The 22856-nt window shown below is 35.2% G+C and overlaps 1 protein-coding gene across 8 annotated transcripts in view; it reads right to left on the bottom strand.

Moving 5' to 3' along the window:
* Window positions 1-22856, bottom strand: part of RBL1 (RB transcriptional corepressor like 1) — a 60727-nt gene that overhangs the window by 28232 nt on the left and 9639 nt on the right. For 4 of the 8 annotated variants that reach the window (XM_086331918.1, XM_086331917.1, XM_086331915.1 and 1 more), the window contains 12 exons: window positions 21525-21725; window positions 21211-21275; window positions 20981-21109; window positions 20709-20869; window positions 18972-19021; window positions 18187-18373; window positions 17050-17216; window positions 12084-12196; window positions 11795-11898; window positions 7723-7860; window positions 5785-5949; window positions 3747-3879 (listed from right to left, as the gene is read on the bottom strand). In XM_086331918.1, coding sequence (XP_086188044.1) covers window positions 3747-3879; window positions 5785-5949; window positions 7723-7860; window positions 11795-11898; window positions 12084-12196; window positions 17050-17216; window positions 18187-18373; window positions 18972-19021; window positions 20709-20869; window positions 20981-21109; window positions 21211-21275; window positions 21525-21703 — 1591 coding nt within the window. In that variant the 5' untranslated portion in view covers window positions 21704-21725. The remainder of the gene's footprint in view (window positions 1-3746; window positions 3880-5784; window positions 5950-7722; window positions 7861-11794; window positions 11899-12083; window positions 12197-17049; window positions 17217-18186; window positions 18374-18971; window positions 19022-20708; window positions 20870-20980; window positions 21110-21210; window positions 21276-21524; window positions 21726-22856) is intronic. The other 4 variants (XM_086331920.1, XM_086331921.1, XM_086331919.1 and 1 more) reach the window with 2 other exon arrangements.

Raw genomic sequence — 22856 nt, 5'->3', positions numbered from 1 at the left:
TCTGTCTCCTCCTGATAAAAAGGAAAAATCAGTGATTTGGTTCACAATTTTCTCTCTTCCCACATATCTACACTTCAAACAGTTTAAGGCAGTAGCTGTGGCTTTCTGATTTAGTAGACACAGAATCATCTTTTACAAACCCACTAAAAGATGAAGATGAGCAGAAGTGTTATGACTGTTTAATTTGAGGCATTAGTGTGTAACAGCCATGTCATCTATTTTCAAAACATGTTTATAAGGTAGAAAAATCACCTCTGGTAATAATTTGACAACTCTCTGGATTTCTGAGGTAACTGGGGAAATAGTTATGGTTTAATAAAAATCTCTTCTTAATTCTGGGGGTTATGAAAGCAGCTCTGACTTTCAGCCTTAGCAAACAAGTGGGAAGTTCTATTGTAGCCTATTGCCCTTAACAGAAGTCTACCTTTATGTCTTATTTCTAAGAAAACCGATGTAGTCCTTGAAGCTAAGTAGGAATGTTCAGAGCTGACATTTCAAGGGGGAAAATGCATGTTATAACCACCAAGTTAGCTGCAAACCCCTTGAAATGATTCTTTGCCTAGCACAGTATTGTAAAAGCTGCAGTAGACATTCAATAAAAATTTAGTAAGTATACAAATTAATAAACTGTCTTTTCCCCCACTACAGTCAAGGCTCAATATTATTGTTTTCTAAGGATTTTCTATTATTTGACTCTCTTGCATGAACCCCTACAAGAAAATAACTTTTTCTTCTAATTATAAAAATAATATATTACCTGAATGCTCACATCAGTGCTATTCATAAAAGCCAACAGGTAGAAATAACCCAAACGTCCATCAGTTAAGTTCCTACTTTCTCTGTTGTACTAGGAGTTGAACTTAATCTCACTTCACTGCAAAATCCCACTGCCATATAAGAGGAAGGAACCTTTATTGCAGGTTAGTCACTAAAGGGATGTTGCCTATAAGCTTAAATTATCCATAATGGCCCATCTCTGGGAACCCTGTCTCTCAGGTAATGCATATTAAGCTCAAAAACCTTTGCTCAGGGTTTCCTAGGTGGCTCAGTATTGAAAGAATCTGCCTGCCAATGAAGGAGACATAGAGAGGCTGGTTTGATTCCTGGGTCAGGAATATCCCCTGTAGAAGGAAATGGCAACCACTCCAGTATTCTTGCCTGGATAATCCCATGGACAGAGGAGTCTGGAGGGCTATAGTCCACAGGGTCACAAAGAGTTGGACCCAAGTATTATTTAGCCATAAAGAGTAATGGAAGTGCTGACACATGCTACAACATATATATACCTGAAAACATGCCTGAAAAAGAACCAATCACAAAGGTCACATATTATATAGTTCCATTTATATGAAATGTCTAGAATAGGCAAATCCATAGAGACATAGATTAGTAGTTGCAGGGTCTTGGTAGAGGGGCAAATAAAGTGTGATTATTGGATACAGGAATTCTTTTGGGAGTGATAAAAATGTTCTGTAATTAGATGGCATGTATACAATGGCATATATACAACTATGGTTGTATAGTCTTGTGAATTTACTACAGACCTGTTAATTGCATACTTTAAAAAGGTGAATTTTATGGTATGTGAATTATATTTCAGGTTTTAAAAGCTCACTGAAAAATTCAAACAACACCAAAAACTATAAGGAAAAAGTTAACATTTAAAATCCCACCATTGAGAGAAAATCATTTTAGTGACCATTCTTCATGATCTTAGTTCTGAGATCTCTAGCTAGGCTGCACACACACAGTGTCAGTCATTCAGTCACGTCCAAGTCTTTGCAAAGCGATGGAGTGTAGCCTGCCAGGCTCCTCTGTCCATGGAATTCTCCAGGTAACACACACACATATAACATAAATATATAAATTATAGTCAGATACATATATGCTACACACAAAGTTCATGCTTTGTACAGTTAAAGTATACATGAATTTCAGTTTCCACAACATAGTTAAATTAACAAAAGCCTTAACAAAAAGGTTCAAATTTCAAATTTCTGTTGCCATGGTATATTAACTGTAATTGCATAAACTACAAACTTTTCCCACAAATCATATGTAAATAATAGATGTGCATCATGATTGGTGACCAATCCTGTCACTTCTTTCAAAGTCTGTCAGTCATGGGTCAGGGCAAATCTGCTGTTCAACTCATGTAGGGCATAAAGCATACAGTTACCTCGCCTCCTTGTTTCCCAGTGATAAATCCACATTTTACAAAAATAAATGAAAGAGGGAATTGTCAAAAAAAAAAAAGTGCAACAAAGAAATGAAGAGTAATAATGCTGAAAGTGAAATTAAAATTGTCAGTGAAATTATAGAATAGCTGACCCTAAGAATGTTGACACTGCTGCTGTTCAAGAGATTAGATATACAGCCAGAATAACTGTGTGAAGATGAGACTTATTAATATAAATGCAAAGTTGTTATGATGAACAGCATGAAGACATCCAACAGGAAGTTACAATGGCAAAGAACTTCACTTTAAAGGAACTCGGAAAAAAAATCTCACAACACTCAAAGAGCAAAGGATAAAAGTGTTGAAAGCTGTTCCTTTAGTGTGAAAGGAACATGAAAATTCACCAAGGCACAGGAAAAAAGCTCACTCAGTATCACAAGTTATATAAGAAGAAAGTGGCAAGCATCATTATTAAGTTTTTAAAAAACAAAACACTTCCATTCTCAATGTTTCCAAAGTTTTTAATCATAGTATATATTAAGTTGGAGAAGGAAATGGCAACCCACTCCAGTATTCTTGCCTGAAGAATCCCATGGACAGAGGAGCCTGGCATGATACAGTCCATGGGGTCTCAAGAGTCAGACACAACTTAGCAACTAAACCAACCATATATTAAGTTTTTGTTTTTTTTTTTTACTATTTTTTCACTTCTTTGATAAATACCAATAACTGACAGTAAGGAAGTTTTTAGTTTTGACAATTTTTTAAAGGTCATAAAACAGTCCTGATTATTCCTATAGTTTAATGAGGATTGTTTTGTATGCACAGCTTGCATATTTTTGTGAACTTACACTACATGCAAAGCAAGATACACACACACACACACACAATTATAGTTCAGAAATGGTTCTTGAGCTACCTTACTAAGTAACCTGAATATTCATTCATCTGAGGTTTCTTCAGGGATATTCTGTGGTCAGAAGGGTTCAACTGATTTTTAAAACTTAAAGAGTTATATAGTCCAGAAGATACACACATCAGTTTGGTATATCACAAGAGAAAATAAAGAAGAATGCACTAAAATTTTCCTACAGTAAGGCTCAAAATAACTATTTTAAGAGTACAGATAAGTAATTCATTAAATGAACTTAAGTATCCCAACAAGTTCTTTGTTCTGCTTTAGGCGTTTTTATATCAAGTCACACATAGAGAAAGAATATAACTTCTGTCACATTTGCAAAGATGAGTACTTAGTTTAAGTAGTTTTCTATTAGCATTGAGGAAAAATTGTGTGTATTTATAAAAAGGCCAAAATATGATTTCTATAATAACTGATATTGCAATTTAAAAAAATAATTATATTCAGAATCATAGTGGAAACCTTATTACTTTAATATAAAAAAGTATATAAATAGCCACAAAGGGTATTGGCATAAACATTATTCCCCTTTCAAATCTTCATAAAAAAAATTGGTTTCTTAATAACATATTAGGGCAAAACTTGAAATTTTCTCTAACAAAGAAAGTCTTTGTTATTTTTCCTTTGTTTTACCAATGGTCAACCTACCCTTTCGAAGACTTCCACTGTCAGTCCGAACTTCTTTGACCCTTGGATGCATCAGAGGAGACATTGGCATCATGGGAAGATGTCCCTGTACATTTCCTCCACTTCCTGTTTCAAAATTGTTTGGGAATATAACCTGAAGAAAACAAAACCCCTCTGCTTTACATACAGATAAACCCACTGATCAAAACATAACAGAAAGGGTAAGAAAAAAGTCTTAACTTTTTTACTGTTTTATTTCCCTTTCTTTCTCTCGTCACAAAATATACCAACTTGTATAAAATGCTCAATAGTTAATATTAAGTTATGTAAAGAGTTCATCTTACTTAACCTTATATCATTTAAGATTACTGACCACTGGAAGTAAACCTATCAGGTGGGCACTACTGTTCTTCACTTAGGGACTGAGAAAATTGAGGCTCAAAATGTGAAATTTGCCTAAGGACAAACTACTATTAGGTATTAAAGAAATGGCTTCAACTCAAATCCTTTTCCTTCAAGGTCATAGTTTTTTTCATTCCCCAATGGATCCTGTAATAGAAAAATTGATGAATACTGAAGACTGTCCAATTAACCACAGTCTGCTGTAAAGACAACAGAAGCATGGAAGAGAGTATTTAAGAAATCATTTTCTTTTCAGTTCTTCCTAGTCTTAAATAGTTCTTTCAGTAGTTTGAGATTAGGGAAAAATTCAAGATGGTTAATTGAAGTATAAGTAGACACAAAAAAGCAAAGAAGGATGTAGACAGGAGTCAAAAAATAACACAGAGATGGAGGGAGAAAACTCAATTTCTCATGATACCAAACTGTTCAATGTGCAATTTGAGTGTATTAGGCAGAAGCTTTTGATCTTTTTATTCTAAATACTACTAATGAAAAATGTTTAATTCTTTATGAAATTCTGTATTTGAAAATTTTTAAATGATGAGATTAATTATTTCTTAGCTCTGATACCAAAACTAAGAATAAATAAATTGGACATCATTAAAATTAAAATCTTTTGTTTTTTAAAGGACATCATCAGGAAAGTAAAAAGACAACCCACAGAAAGGTTTTACCAATCATATAATAGATAAAGGAGTATATCTAAAATATGTAAAGAACTCCTATAACTCAATATTAAAAAGACAACCCAAATAAAAAATGGGCAAAGGATCTGAACATATATTTCTCCAAAGACGATATACAAATGGCTGATAAGCACTTGAATCAATGTTGAACATCATTAGCCATCAGGGAATGCAAATAAAACCACAATGAGATAATACTTCATGCCTACTAAGATTGCTAGAAATCAAGAAGACAGATAATAAGCACTGGAGAGGATGTGGAGATATTGGAATCTTTATATACTGATGGTGGGAATGTTAAATGGTGCAGCCACTTTGGAAAACAGTTTGACAGTTCCTCAAAACCTTAGAGTTAGTATATGACCAGCCATTCTACTCCTAGCCATATACTCAAGAAAAATGAAAACATGTCCATACAAATACTTGTTCATGAATGTTCATAGCAGCATTATCCATAGTCAAAAGGTGGAAACACCACCAGTTCATCCACTGATAAATGAATAAACAAAACGGTGTGTGTGTGTATATATACATATTTCCATGCAATGGAATATTATTAAGCCATAAAAAGGAATGAAGTGCTGATACATATAACAACATGGATGAACCTTGAAAATCACTATATTAATAAAAGAAGCCAGTTACAAAGGACCACATATTATATGATTTGCATGAAATGTCCAGAACAGGGAAATCAATAGAGATAGAAGGTAGATTACTGGTTACCTAGGGTCAGGAAGAAGACAGGTGCGAGTGGCTGTAGGGGTGCAGGTGGTAGGGAAGTGATACCTAAAGTTTTTCTTGTTGAGGTGGTATGTTTCAAAATTGACTGTGGTGATGATTTCACATATCTATGAATATACTAAAAATTACTGAATTGTATACTTATAGGTAAACTATACAGTATGGGATCATGTCTCAATAAAGAGATTTCATAAAATGATGGGATTATTAGCCTTGCCCTAACTCACTTCTTCACAGGTAGGAACTCTGTTTTCAGAAGCCTGGAGAGCCTCCCACAGCGCAGAATCATGACTCCATGCTAAACTCTCCAAAATCTGTTCTTCGATGCTGTTCAGGTGTTTTACCATGTCTCTGGAAAGTCCCTCCTCTGAGCGGATTACCACCTCAATAACCTGGGGAAGAGAAAACAGAGAAAGTAATATGGTCTCAAGTAGTCACTTCTAGACCAGGCTTACATGTATGGCTAGCTCTGGTCTTATTAATGACATAGAACCAAGAACATTTTGAATCATAATTCTGTGGCTTATTAATATATTTTAATTTATAAAGAAGTTTTAAAGATCTTAAAAATACTTTCACATACATTTCTGGTTTTCATGTTTTATTCTGTATATGGAAAACTGAAGCAATGATAGGTAAAACTGGTCAATAGTCCAACAGTAGAAGTCAGGTCTTGGGTTTCCAAGCCAGTGCTATTTTGAATTCGATTTCCTTTCTCAGACTATTCTTCCCAACAGCTCATGGATAACATATATAAAAGGAACTTTGCCTTTATACACTATAGTTACATTTTAATAGGAATATTTGGGCTTCCCTGGTGGCTTACACGGTAAAGAATCCACCTGCAATGTGGGAGACCTGGGTTCGATCCCTGGGTCGGGAAGATTCCCGGGAGAAGGAAATGGCAATCCACTCTAGTATTCTTGCCTGAGAATTCCGTGGACAGAGGAGCCTGGCAGCCACAGTCCATGGGGTTGCAAAGAGTCGGACATGACTGAGCAACTAACTTTCAATAAGAATAAACATCTAGAGCAAACTCTGAAAGCGTATATACAAAAATATTAACAGCAATTATCATTTATATTAGGATTATAATGCATGATTTTAACATTTACAATTGTATATACTTTTCATTTTTCTTCAGGGAGTATTATTTATGATTAAAAAACTAACGTATTTAACTTCTAGAATGAAAAAAAGGGTGTTACAAATAAAAATGAATTTCTATTAGGTGAGGGCAAAAACTAAACTTTTTCCTCAAATAAAACTACATATATTTCCTAATGGAAAAATCTGAAATACTCACATAAATATTAAATATAGAAAAGCAATTTTCGCCACAAAACTAAAAAGAAGTTAAATTCCACAGTCAGCAATTCAAATGGGTAAGCTTTTCAGTGGTCTGCATTTCTACAACATTAGGCTTGCTTGCTTATCTATCTGTATCTATCTATCTATCCCACACAGCATGCAGGATCTTAGTTCCTTGACCCATGCCCCCTGCAGTAGAAGCACAGTCTTAACCACTGGATTGGACCATCAGGGAAGTCCCAAACTAACTTCTCCATAATCAGAAGTTTGAAAGTAACATAGGTGACAAAATATTAACTAAACCACACCAACAAGTATAATAATAGCATCAATCTTAAATTCAGAAATTAGGTAACATTAAGTGTTACTGTAGCTGTGCCCTCTGTGGTTTAGAAGAAAAAGGTTTCAGCAGAAAAAAAGGGAAGAAAAAGGTTTCAGCAGAAAAAAAGGGGAAGTAAGATTTATCCACAGTGAATTAACTCAAATTTGGGGAAGGAGTGTGATTAATTTTAGATTTTTCTTTCTCCTAGGAGAAAAGAATTTCTGTTCTTCATCATGCCTCTATTTAACAGGATTATGATTTTTCATTCATAATACAGAAAACTCAAAGTTAAGTACTTAGTTCCTGGCCATACTTGCAATTCAGTGATGTCTGAAGCTGTGAGATAGGCTTAGTTTACTGATATTCTCTCTCCCTCTCTTCTTTGTCCTTGATTCCACCCCAAAAGCAGTATGTTTTCAGAATACTTCTGGAAATATTATCCAGACATCACTACAGTTCACTTCTTCATCACTAATACAAACAGAATGTTTATGTGAGGCAAAGCATTAATAAAACTTTGTTCTCATCTCACCTTATAAAAATAAAACGGTCGCAGATTAAGAACCTCAATAATCCAGGGAAAAGTACGAGGTGAGCTGTAGGCAAAGAGCACTATTTCCAAACAACAGGCCATCAAGGAGTGATGAAATATATCCTGCTCTAAAAGAACCTTGGGGAAGAGAAAGACCACAGTTTAATAGGATTTTAGCCTCTGCCATTATATAAAGAGGACTACAGAAACAAGAAAAAATAACTTACGTAAGTTATAAATCATATTATAACTTATCTAAGAGCATATTCCATTCTACTAGATTAATATAGATAAGACTTCAAGTTCTTAAACTGATAAAAGAGTTTTCTTGTAAGATATAATCTTGGTCAGTGGTAGATGTTAAATGTAAATGAGGCATAAACAAAAATCTACTTTGAAACTGGAGCAAATAATAAAATAATTAATATTCCCACAAAGAGACAAACATAAGAATTGGCTCCTTTACTTACATGAGTTTTGTGTCACCTGTTCTCTCAACATGAGGGCAGTGTTTATTAATCAAACACTAAAATCAAAGGTATAGTATATCACAGCTAAGACTTTTTAGAAGTTCAGAGAAAGAAACATTTTACTAAGAAGATAAAGTCCTATTTTACCACTGAGTTTAAAATTTAACGTAAGTTTTCAGTTTTATAAATAGTATTTTTGCCATCCTTCTTAAAAATACCACTCCAAATCAACAAAGAGAATAAGAAATAGAAAATACCTAGGATAAAACAAGGAGTTACCTATAACCACAAACTGTATATGTAAACTGAAGGTGGATGAAAGAATGACAAATTACCCAGCAGAAAGCAGGATGGTCAAACATAAGGGCCTGACTAGAGACACTTAAGTGAATTTGCTCCATACAACCTGAGAAAAACACAGCAACTGAAGGCACAGGCAGAATGGAAAGTAGAGATTATTAGGCAGGGGCTGACATGGATGGGTGATCTGCAAGTTCACAGTATTAACATAGAACTCTTCAGGTTCCCACACAACACCCACTCTAAGGAATCAGATGATAGGCCTCTAGTCTAGAGAATTAGTCTCTACAAAAACTGAACTAGAGAGAATCAGAGCTCAGAACACCAGGTATAGAAGAGACTGTGGTTTTAGGTGAAAGCCTGCAGACTGAATTTGAGACCAACTTTCCCTTCTGTGTTCTGCTCCATAACACCAATAGCCAGGCAAGAGATTAGCAGATACTTCTCTAGACAAGTCAAAATACTCCAGATAAGTTTTAAAGACACCAACAGTTGAGGGTCCCTATACTACATGATCACTCGAGGCTTCTGGACTTTTATTCTCACTCTTGTGCACAAGAGTTTTGACCCCAAACTGTTTTATCGACATAAGGGTTTATTAATGTCTCATTTTTAGTGACTCATTCAAAAAGTAGACATTTGAGGAATTCCTCCAATTGAAAGACAAGGGTATAACCTAACATTTGAGGAATAATCCAACATTCAAGGAAAGACTCCCATATTGAGATTCCAGAAAGTAAAAACAGGTCACGTACTAAGACAAAGAATTAAAATGCCCCTGGACTTTTAATTAGCAATCCTGGGATCTAGAAGATAATGGAGCAATGCCTTCAAAATCAGAAAAGAAAATGATTGTCAATCTAGAATCCTATATACAGACAACTATTAATCAAGTATGAGTTTAAAATAAAACATTCATGCAGTTTTGAAAAAGAAATTTAAAGCAAGGTAAGGTTTCCACACTTAAGTCAATAAAATGTTTATAACAGTGGATTGTGAAATTATGTATGTATAGTGTAATACCTAGAGTAACCACTAAAAAAAATTTAATACAAAGGTATACACTCTGAAAATGCTCAAAGTAATCCATGGGAAGGTAGGAAAAAGAAAACAAACAACAAAACAGAAAACAAAAAATAAAATAGTAGATTTATGCCCTTAACATAGGAACAATTAAATGCAAGCTAATATCTGTTAAAAGAAAGACCCTGACATAGTATACAGAACAACGTGACTCAACTATACACTGCCTACAAGAAACTAATTTCAAAGGATGATACAGGTAGAATGAACGTAAAAGAGTAGAAAAATATATACAGGCATACCAGGTTCTAGACCACTGCAATAAATATGCAATAAAGCAAATACCACAGTAACGTGAGTCACACAAATTATTTGATTTCCCAATGCATATAAAAGCTGTTTACACTATACTATAGTCTATTAAGTGTACAATAGCATCATGTCTAAAAAAAATTTACAAATACTTATTACTAAAAAATGTTATCATCTGAGGCTTCAATGAATCGTAATCTTTTTGCAATAAAACATCAAAGATCACTAATCACATATCACTATAATAAATACAATAATAATGAAAAAGTTTGCAATACTGCAAGAATTAGCAAAATGTGACACAGAGAAATGAAGTGAGAAAATGTTATTAGAAAAACAGCACCAACAAGCTTGACACAGTGTTGTCACAAACTTTTATTAAAAACTCTCTATCTGTGAAGCACAAAAAAGTGAAGCACAATAAAACTACATATGCTTATATCATACAAACATTAACCAAAAGAAAGCAGGAGTGGCTATATATAAACATCAGCCAGATGCCTTCAGAACAAAGACAATTACCAGACTCAAGAGAGGGATATTCTGTCATAATAAAATGGTTAATTCACCAAGAAGACAGTAACCTCAATGTCTATGCATCAAACAGCAAAGCTTCAAAATATATGAATTAAAAAAAAAATCTAACAGAACTGAAAGGAGAAATAGATAAATTTAGTTTCATTTGGAAACTTCAATACCCTTATCTCCTCTCACTAACTGACAGGACTAGACCAAGAATTAGCAAGGATATAGAAGAATTTAACAATACCATTAACCAAAAAGACAGAATTGACATTTACAGAACACTTCACCCAAATACAGCACACATTCTTTTTAAGAGCCCAGAACATTCACCAAGATAAACCATTCCTGTGTCATAAAATAAACCTCAACAAATATAAACGAAATGAACTCACAGAGTATTATAAAAGTATAGATACGGAAAACAAATTAGTGGCTAAAGAAAGCAAGTGTCACTTAAAAAGGAGTAACATGAGGGAGATCTTTATGATGACAGAACAATTTTGTATCTTCATTTTGGTGGTGGTTACCTCATCTACACATGTGATACAATGGTAAAGGGAGCGACATACATTGTTCCAACTTCCTGGTTTTGGTATCATACTATATAAAATGTAACCACTGGGGACAAATGAATACATGAGATCCTTTGTACTACTTTTGCAACTTTCTGTGAATCTATAATTATTTCAAAATAAAAAGCTGAAAATTTACTTCTTTCTTAGGAGGTTATGGGAGCCTATGCTCCATCAAATATTAGTAAATCGTGAAAAATAAAAACATGGAATCCAGTAAAAATGGGGAACCAACACAGAAGAAAGCTTCCAGGGTGCAAACACAAAGAAATTTTATTTTAACAGTTAAAGCAGCACCCCCAAACATCAACTTGCTCTTACTGGAAATTACGGTCAGAAGGCTCCAAAAGTGACAAGAGAGTGGAGGAGGAAGAAACAAAGATCACATGCTAGGATTAACTTTTTAGAAAAATTTCTTTACTGAGCTATTGGAGAGAGGGATCCAACTTCATCAAATGTCCAAAGAAAATGGAGCAATTAAAAAAAAAAGCTGCTAACATTTTATTCCTTAAAAACCCCTGAGAGGTATGGCCACATATTTAAGTTATCACTTGGATTAATAGTTGCAGGGGGTGGGGGGGTTTCAACATTAGTTAACTAGGAATGAAAGACAAACAACAGACCTGAAGGGGAAAGATGATGATGGCGTACCAAAAACGAATTTTACATGTTCCACATTTCTGCCAAGAGGTGGCTAGTACTGAGTGTGCCAAAGACAATGAAGGCCAATTAATATGTCATTATGGCTAAATGTGCCATTAACTGCTGACCATGAACCACCTACAATGAACTACAGAGCCTCTCAACACACAGCTTCCAGGCTTAGGATTTATGGAACTTGCCAGCGGCTGGTAGAGTGAATTTACTTACTGACATGTCCATTCCATGAAGTCTTCGTGTTTCCTGCACCATTACAGTCTCTAATATTTTATAATACAAAATTTCTGCAAGCTTTAGTCTGTTTACAGCAAAGTCTATGAGGGCAAATAAAAAGAAAACGTGCTAAAATGAAATGTAGCTGTTAATAACTAAAGAACAAAATTTATATAAACTTAAATCTGATATATTAAAAACTACAGGGAAGGAAAAACTTGGATTTCTATTTTTCTTGGGACAGTCTACTTTCAATGCTGTATCAATTTCAGTTTTGTCTCCTTACCTATGTGAGATCCTGGCTGTTCATCTGTTGATTGAGTATAGTGTTGGCAGAAAGTCTCTCCTATTCCTTTCACTATTTTCATAATATTTTCCATAGGATTACGCATACAAGACCTATAAAACACAAAAGGAATCTAATAACCAGGAAAAAAAACCCAGACTACTAACATGTCTTCTTTCAAGAATTAGTCAGGATTTTAGTGACCAAAGTCCTATTTTAAGTTGTAAACCTGGATATATAAACATAGGATATTTCAAACTAGTCTACAGCCTTTAAATATAACCATTTGGCATATTGTTTTAGAATTTCAACATTAGTGGAGTCTATGTCTTCTATATTATGCTTCTATTTATATGAAATTCTAGAAAGGCAAAACTATAAGGACAGTTTCCAGAGGCTGGGGATGGTGTAGGGACTGAATATAAAGGGGCATAAATTTGGAGGGACTCTTCTATGTCTTAATCATCATGGTGATGATACAACTGTATGCATTTGTCAAATCTCATACAACTGTACAGTAAAAAAGATGACTGTCATACATAAATTATACTTGAAGTAAAGTGAAGTGAAAGTCGCTCGGTCATGTCTGCTCTTTGAGACCCCAGGGACTATAGTTCATAGAATTCTCCAGGCCAGAATACTGGAGTGGGTAGCCTTTCCCTTCTCCAGGGGATCTTCCCAACCCAGGGATCAAACCGGGGGTCCCCTGCATTGCAGGTGGATTCTTTACCAATTGAGCTATACTTCAATAAACCTGATTTAAAAAACTATATAATGGGCAGTGTTTAGGTATATACTGTGGTGTAAAAATGAATTGCATGTAATTTTTACCAAAATCAAAACAAGTTAAAAAAAAATGTAGCATCAAAAAGGAAGACATCTGGCGAGAAGCAATTAACTCTGTTACTTTTATATTATTATATTAACTCTGTTACCTTCCTATCATTCAACCACAGAATACAGGTATTAATTCAGAAATGACAAATCCAAGTTTATGAGAAAGAATGTGACTTGCCCAAAGCCAAATAACAAGCACAGGGTTCAGAATTCTCAATCCCATATTCAAATGGACCAGCATCATGTGTAGAAAGGCAGGTAGCATACGTGGCAAAAACACTTTGTTCTTATTGCATTCTTCTAATACAAAGCTGTGCTTCTTGAGTTATATTTTCTTCAAACTAGGTTGTCTTTTTTATTTCATTATGTGGTAAAACAAATAATAAACTCACCCTCTTAATTTTTAACTGTACATTTTGTTAGCTATGTACACATTACAGTAGATCTCTAGAACTCTTGTAGGTAATGCTGCAATGAACTTGGGTGTGCAAATATCTCTTTGAGATCCTGTTTTCAACTCTTTGGAAAATATACCCAAAAGTGGGATTGCTAGGTAATAAAAATTCTATTTTTAATTATTTGTGAAATCTCCATATTATTTTCCATACCAGCTACACCATTTACAATCCCAGCAACAGAACACCAGTTCTAATACTCATCAACACTTGTTATTTTCTGTTTTTTTTGATAGTGGTCTTTCTAATGGCTATGAGGTGATATCTCACTGTGGTTTTCATTTGCATTTATCTGATGATTAATAACATTGAGAATTTTCTTCATATACTTTTTGGCCATTTGTATGTCTTCTTTGGAGAAATGTCAAGTCTTTTGCCCTCTTTTAAAATGAAGTGTAGGAAACGAGTTGCCAGTCCAGGTTCGATGCATGATGCTGGATGCTTGGGGCTGGTGCACTGGGATGGCCCAGAGGGATGGTATGGGGAGGGAGGAGGGAGGAGGGTTCGGGATGGGGAACACATGTATACCTGTGGCGGATTCATTTTGATATTTGGCAAAACTAATACAATTATGTAAAGTTTAAAAATAAAATAAAATTAGAGATAAAATATCAAAAAAAAAAAAAATGAAGTGTTTTTTGCCTTTTTTTTTGAGTTGTAGGAGTTCTTTATCTATGCTGGCTACTAACTTTTCTGATATACAGCTTGCAATTATTTTCTCCTATTCTAGTATAGGGCTTCCCTGGTGGCTCAGATGGTAAAGAATCTGCCCTTAAAGTGGGACACCTGGGTTTGATCCCTGGGTCAGACTCCCTAGAGAAGGAAATGGCAACCCACTCCAGTATTCTTGCCTGGAGATTTTCACAGAGGAGCCTGGGGGGGCTACAGCCCAAAGGACTGCAAAGAGTCAGACATTACTAAGAAACTAACACTTTCATTTTTTAATTGAGTAAGGCTCCCCAGGTGGCTCAGTGGTAAAGAATATGCCTGTCAATGCAGGAGCCACAGAAGACACGGGTTGGATCCCTGAGTTGGGAAGATTCCCTGGAAAAACAAATGGCGACCCACTCCATTATTCTTGCCGGGATGATCCCATGGACATAGGAGCCTAGCAGGCTATAGTCCTTGGTGTCACAAAGAGTCAGACATGATTCAGCATGCAGAAGCAAGCAAGCATTCCAGTATGCTGCCGTTCATCCTATTATTTCCAATGCTATACAGAAATATTTAAGTATGATGTAGTCCCATTTGTCTATTTTTGCTTGTTACCTATACTTTTGATGTCATATCCAAGAAATAACTGCCTATTTCAATGTTGCAAAGCTTTTCACCAATTTTTTCTTCTAGCTGTATAGTTTCAGGTCTCATGTTTAGGTTTTTAATCCATTTTTAGTCAACTTCTGTATAAAGCATAAGACAAAATCCCATCTTCATTTTTTTCCATGGAGATATCTCAAAGAGACCCAAGTGTACTGCAGCATTACTCACAACAGCCAAGATGTGGAAACAACCTACAGGTGCACTGATGAATGAATAGATAAACTGTGTGTGTGTGTGTATATACATACACATATATATACATACAAAATATCCATTATTTATGCAAATAATATATAATAGATAATATTCCATTATTTCTATATATAGAAATATATAGAGAAATGCTGTATATATATTTCTATATATATATACAGCCTTAAAATCCTATTATATACTACAAAATGGATGAACCTTGAAGATGTTCTACTAACTGAATCCAGCCAAACACAAATGCTACATGATTCCACCTATAATAGGTATCTAAAGTAACTTATGTATATGTAAATGAGTCTTTTTTCATTCTTCTGCATGTGGATATCCAGTTTTCCCTATAGTGTGGTCTTGGCACCCTTGTCAAAGATCAGTTGATGATATACATGAAGCTGCATTTTGGGATGCTAGTCTATTCCATGTCTAGTCTACATGTCTGTCTTTATAACAATATCATACTGATTTCATTATTATAGCTTTATAATGTGTTTTTGAAATTAAGATGTGTGAGCTCTCCAGCTTTTTTCTCAAGATTATTTTGGCTATTAGAAGTCCTTCAAAATTCCTTATGAATGTTAGTTTTTTTTTTCTATTCTTATAAGAAATGTCATTGGGTTTTGATAGGGATTGTACTGATTCTGTAGATTGCTTTGGGCAATGTGGACATTTTAACAATATTAAATCTTATAATCCATAGACACGAAATGTCTTTCCATTTATTTATTTCCAGGTTGTCTTTTGCATTCCACATTTTCTTCCTTCCTTCTTTTGTGCTTTAAAATGTGTGCACAGAGACTTCCCTGGTGATCCAGTATTTAGAATCTGTCTTGCAGTATTTGATCCCTAATCAGAGAACTAAGATCCCATATGCCATGGAGCAACTAAGCCCACACACAACTAGAGAGTCCATGTACTACAATGCCTCAAGATCCTACATGCTGCAACTAAGTCCCAATACAGCCAAATAAATAAGTGTACTGATTTTAAAAAGTTTGCATAGTTGCTTTGCCATTTCTTTTTAACTCGTTCATGCTAAATGCACAGCTCGGTCCAGATCTATTTATTCAAATACTATGAGGGTAGATCAGATGCTATGAGTCTTCCTACCTTCCCTGCCATCTGTTTATCTTCTGAGCTGTGGTTGAAGCTGGGGATGAATGTTCTGTCCACTTTTCTATAGACTGAGGTTTGGGGACTGTGAGTACAACACAGATGGTGCTAGGTTCAGCTTTTGCTGAAGACCAGGGCTTTGCTTTCTCTTCTGAGATTTAGTTAAATATCCCCATTCCAGGGTTCACTATACCTAGGTCAGGGATACCTTCCAGTTTTATGAGGATCTCACCACAAATCAGGTAGGAACCTCAGAAAATGGAAGGCCCTAAGGATTTTTCATATTTCTGCTGCTATCTTGGTGGTATAGAGGAACTTTCACTTGGGGAGTTTCTATTAATAGGACTTTTTGCCCATCTGCCTACTCACTCAATGAGCATTTTCAAGACCCTGTTAACAAACCCTTTTCCTTCACTAATGCTTCTTGGGGGTGGGGCATACTAGGAGCATCCATTTCCTTTCTTGACCATCGCTTTGGAAAATTATAGCATGAAATAATATCCTTCTTTTCATTTGGTTGCTGCTGATAGTTTGCTGATTTTTATTATTCTGTTATTTCATTAGGTATTAGGAAATAAGTTTCTCTGGTCTGGCCTCATTTTATCATCTTTACTATAAAATGTGTCTCTTTTTTTCCAACAACTGCATAAAATTCCATTTCATGGCTGTACAATCAATATGTAACCAGTCTTCCATTTGATGGACATTTAGATTGAATCCATTTAAAAAAGAAAACAAAAACAGTAATGCATAAATTAGGGGTGTTACCAGAGTGGAATGTTAGAGCTACATAACCATTAAGATGCGCTTAATCTTCAAAGTCTATAATAATATGAAGTAAAATTTATATATAATTTTTCATAGTACTTCTACCTGATTTTAGGTCAATATACTTTGGGATTGAAATGGTACAGTAAAACTTGTCAGATGTATATCCATTATCTCCAGAATTCAGAAGTACTGAAAACAGAATGAACTACAGAATCTAATTTAAAATTAGAGGAAAACTTGGAAAAAAATAGTATCATACTCACTCAAAAATATTTATAAGTTGTTCACTTGGTGCATTTTTCAAGCCAGCTACAATACTCTGTAGCCGGCTCACACTTTGGGTAGCTGAAGCAACAGGAGTAATGACTGCTTCTTTTTCTCTTAAATATCGCCGTCCTGTCAGTGGGGTAGAAGGCGCAAATGATGTTTTCTGACAGAAAAGAAAAATATGTGACATTAAAAATTACTAAATTACATGTTTAATTTAGTACAGATACCATCCTCTCTATTCATGTTTAGTAGGTTACTTTTTCTCCCTCTTCTGGTTACCTACCACATTTTTAGCAATATTATGCTAATAACATCCTACCTCTGAATAACACTTTTCCACAGTGCTTTCTCTCTACAATCTCATTATCTTCATAACATTCATTTGAAATATAACATGCACATTTTCATTTTGCATGCGAGGAAACAGCTGACAAAGGTAATGGAAGTGCTGGGACTGAAACTTAGGTTTCTATGAGTTTTCTAGCAGACCTTATACTCTAACCCACCTAACACATAAACAGAGAATTAAGCCTTGGCTATAAACAATCAAATCCAGAATAATATGGCTGATGTTTGAGAAAAGCATATGGTAGGAAAGCAAATTTTAAAGCAAGAAAGCAGCAGCTAAAGTGGTACAAAGGAAAAACAGGAAAAAAGTATGTCTTCACATCCAAAGACACAGTCTACTGAAAATCCAGGCATTCTGGGAAAATACCCAAATATGAAAAATAGCAAGAAATGACCTAAATACTATATGCTATAGTTTTGAAAATTATTCTTTAAAGTTTTCATGGGAAATATGAATTAGTAGAAGAAATTCAAGATTTAACTTGAAAGATGCTTCTGCTGTTGGGCTTCCCTTGTAGCTCAGCTGTAAAGAATCTACCTGCAATGCAGGAGACCTGGGTGCAACCTCTGGGTTGGGAATATCCCCTGGAGAAGGGAAAGGCTACCCACTCCAGTATTCTGGCCTAGAGAATTCCGTAGACTGTATAGTCCATGGGTTTGCAAAGAGTCAGACACAGCTGAGCATCTTTCACTTTCTTCACTTTTCTGCTGTTAGTAGAGACACACACACACACACACAGAAAAAGACCATTCAAGACTGAGGCCAGGCTAGGTTATATTACTTTTTCAAAATGATGTTGAAGGTTACACTCCACATTAGCCTGTGCTGTCAGTTTCCCTAATGGGCCGTCACCAGTGAACTTCCGAGGGGTTCCAATTTCCTCTTCTGCATCTGCTCCCAAAAAGATCCTCTCATCAAAGTCACCAACAGTTAAAACATATTCTTCGTACTCCTTGTTCACTGCTTTGCTGAAAAGAGAATTCTTTTAAGCTCCTATGATACAACTAAGTTACACAATGGATTTATCTTATAGATTTTGACTCCATAGCATGGAAAAGCTCATGACTTTTTAGTTTTTATTAACTCTGCCCATCTAACAATATCTGAGGTTTCTATCTGATCATGAACATTCTTCACATTCACATAAAAGGCAATAAATTACTTTGCAAGGTGACTGAAAAGAATCTGTACTTAATCTGAAAACTAGTTGAACCTAATTAAGGTCTGATCATTGAGGAAACAATTGTGTGTGGCCTTGAAATATAAGTACATTCTGAATGTGCCAATATTTGATTAGTGAAAGAATGTAAACTCAAATACAGAAGTCATTGGGTCTGTTTATGAGTTTCTCAGGAGAGCAGATATTTTAAGTGCCAATGGTTTCTGAAAATAAATTTAAGACTACAAGGCTTAGCAATAACACGCACTGAATTCCACCAATGCAGAAGAAACCTGAATTTGAATTTGGAGCTGTTAACTTGATACAACATATCCCTTAACCAACTGTAACAAATCATTACTGACAGTAATATGATATGCCTGATACTTTTAGTGCTAGATAATTACCTATTATCAGTAAAACTGCAAAGGTCCAGAAGGCATTCGCCCTTTAAAATCTGGGAAGAAAAAGTCATTGTGACATTATGTAAGTAAGCATATTAACATACACACAAGAACATTACATTTATCTAAATTAACACACACAAACACAAAACAGAATTATTAAACATTTTTTTCCAGACCAATACCTCCTATTTAGTATGCGAATATTAAAAAACATTTAACGTCAGGATTTCAAAATACTTTGAAGTTAGTCTACCCATAGCAGTGGTTTCCAAATTTTAGTGACATAACAATCATATAGGGGAACTTGTTAAAAAGGCAGACTTGACAGATCTCAAAGCCTGAACTACGGCAGCAGTTTTAACAAATTCCCCAAACGATTCTGATGAAAGCTGTCCAATTTTAAAGATTGTTTATAAAGAATGGAAACTAACAGTTATTGAATGATGGTATGTGTCAGACAAGCAAAAGATATGAAAGGAATATAGCTACTGTTACTGGTGAGAAGAAGGAAATGGCAACCCCCTCCAGTATTCTTGCCTGGAGAATCCCCATGGACAGAGGAGCCTGGCAGGCTACATGGGGTCACAAAGAGTCAGACACGACTGAGTGACTAACAACAACAACTGGTGAGAAAGGAAAATTACACTGTTATTCACATTGTCTGTGTATCCACACTATTCTTAGATTATCAAACATCAGGGATTGTAAACTCAAATGCTTTCAGGGGTCAGAGTTTAACATATATAAATGAAGAGGGCAGAAAGCACGCTTCCTTGTCCTAAGAGGTAGCCATTATTGAGCTTGACAATCGTTACCCATGTAGTTACCAACACTGCCAATTCTGATTTTTAAAAAATTTTCACATAAAAGGTTTTCATGTGTCAGCTAAAAATTGAACAAAATAAAAATGTAAAACATCCTAAACAGGCCAAATAAACGGTCTGTGGCCCATGGGCAAGAGAACCACTGTTCAAACCAGGATACTTCTGAAGTGAAAAAAGGAGACATTCTAGTAATTATGCCACACCAACAGCCAAAACCCAGATAACCCAGGCAAACCAAGATGTATGGTCACCATACCCAGGAGTGCACCGTTTCTACAGAGCACAACAGACAAAATCCTTCAGTTCCTTTAAAGTTTACTTTGCTGGAGATTAAAGTTTTAGAAAGAGATATTTTGAGTATATACACACACACAGAAATATAAAAATTGTGTATATGCACATAAATATTTGTTTATTGAAAGATAAGACTAGATACAAAAGTATACGTAAGAGAAGAACCCAGTTAGTGATGACCTAATCCTTTCAGGGACTCTTGCTCTACTTGTATGGAATTAAAGCTACAGCTGTTAAATATCATCCTACTTTTAGTAAATAACAAATTGTGTAAACAGTATTCAAATTGTGGCAATAAACCAGCTTACTCTGACCTCCTGCTTTTCCTTAGGCTTACTCTGATGTCTGTCCTTCATTAATTCTCTATCAGAACCTCCTACAGATGCCTCTGGCTGTGCATTTAGTTAACAGGACATACGGCTGGTCACATTCTTCCACAGCTCAGTTCTGCACATCACAGAAAATCACTGGCCAGGACTGCATCACAGCAGAGGCTGAAACCTGGGAACTTGAGCCCGAGTACTATAATGTTAAGAACTTGCTTAAAATACTGGTTTTCTCCTGGAGGCTGCTACTGCTGACCCACAGGAGCTGAATCATTTAAATGTAAGTACAGTACCTTCCTATCAAAGAGTTTTGAAATATATGGCTTAAAGTAATGCTCCTTTATTCCTTTGGCTTCTACCAGAAGTCCGTCATGCAGTTCACACAGTACAGGAATGATGCAGGGAGGTTCTTCAGAAGCCCGAAAGTCAGCAGTTTGGAAATTAGATGGTAAACCTAGTTTGACAGGGTGTAAGAACCAATGGATGGAAAAAAGAATATGATCAACTTTTAATACTCTTTTTCTAAAAACTGATTATCAGTTTTCAAAAATAAATAAGGTCTCACCTTTAAATGATGGATTTAGCAACTCTTGTCTATTTGGGCACATAATGGCATTGGCAAAAATCAGATCCAAGCAGCACAGAAGTAAATGATAAGAGTTTACTAAATCATCTCCAATCATACGAAAATTACCTTTACAAGAAAAAAGAGACATAAAACCCAGGAACCTTCCATGTCAAATAGCACCGAGTTCCCACAACAGAAATACAAAGCAAGTGAAAGTGTCACCTTACCCTTAGTATAAACAAACAGTGTCCAGCAGAAATTAAAGAGCTCTTTAACACTGCAAGGAATCCTCCTAAAAAAGGGGCGGGGGGAACGTACTTTTTATCTAACTTACTAAATATCATTTTACGTTTGTCACTTAAAAATTGAAACAGCAAATACACCAAGTAGCAGTCAAATTACATATAAAATCCCATTCACAAAGGACAGACAACCATGGTTTATTAAATGGGGTTAAAAAGTTGACTTTTAAAATGCAAATGCCCTTAATAAGTTTGTATCATAATTTCTATGTCAATTATATGAGGATAAAGTGTCTCACCTCTGCTTCCTGCTTCTTGGTAACTTTGGTGGCTCTTCATATGGATTTTGAAATATATCTAAAAAAATTGGCTCAAATTTTTTGAAAATTACAGTAGACACCTCAAAATTTCTTTCTAGCCTTTCTATACGTTCACGAAATTCTTGTGGCAGGTTTGACATGTCCATCCATTTCTTCATTTTACTAAAAAACTGTATTAAACTAAACAAACAGAAAAAAGCAAATTTAAAATGAATCCACATAATGGTAAGAAAAGGAGACACTCTACTTATACCTAAGAATCTTCATTAAAATCCCTGAATTTATTTTTTAAAAAAGAGAGACAAAAAAAACCCCATTTCAAGTGCTATGAAATTACTTTGGTTCCCAGAATCACTGTGAGAACTTAACAGTCAATACATAAAATATCTTTGACTATGTAGGTAGTACCTATCTGCTGCTGCTGCTAAGTCACTTCAGTCGTGTCCGACTCTGTGCGACCCATAGACGGCACCCCACCAGGCTCCCCCGTCCCTGGGATTCTCCAGGCAAGAACACTGGAGTGGGTTGCCATTTCCTTCTCCAATGCATGAAAGTGAAAAGTGAAAGTGAAGTTGCTCAGTCATGTCTGACTCTAGCGACCCCATGGACTGCAGCCTACCAGGCTCCTCCGTCCTTGGGATTTTCCAGGTAAGAGTACTGGAGTGGGGTGCCATTGCCCTCTCCAGTATCTATCTACTTTTTTTAGTCCCTGTAGTACCTAGACAATACTCTGCATATAAATTACAAAGTAAATGTTAGTCAACAGACTGATGAGTTCACAAAACTAAAAACTAGTCTGAGGAAAGACAGCCTGTCTCAATATTAGATTCTGGAAGTTGATCACAAAGCACCAGACTATTACAGGGCAGGAATAAAATTCAAGTGTTTGTGTTACAACACGTGGTTCTACTATCAAACATCAATATATACCTAAGAAGGTAGAACATACCCAGAAAAATCACCTAATGGACTATGGCTCTACATTTCTGGTTTATACAATTATAAGTGCATTTTTTTATGTTCCCATGTTAGTATGGTCTTGGACTGAAATTTTGTAGTGTTAAAGTTCATTTAAGTGTCTAGTGATATTACAGAATAATGAATGTAATTTTTTTTTAAAGGTGGTGGAAGAAATCATCAGTTAGTTGTCTGTAGAAGTTCAAACTCCAGACATGCTGACTGAAATCTAAGAATTTGAGTCTTTTTAAAAGATTCTTATCAAGAGCAGCAACAAAAGAAAAAAAGCTAGATTACTAAAATTTTTTTGGCTGACAAAATTATAGTCTCTTATAGAGGACTTTGTTGGAGACA

Source organism: Bos grunniens, chromosome 13 (genome assembly GCF_055505025.1).
Source record: "Bos grunniens cultivar Pamir isolate PY7600 chromosome 13, Bosgru_T2T1.0, whole genome shotgun sequence".
NCBI lineage: Eukaryota > Metazoa > Chordata > Mammalia > Artiodactyla > Bovidae > Bos > Bos grunniens.
This window is presented reverse-complemented; position numbering and strand designations above follow the sequence as displayed.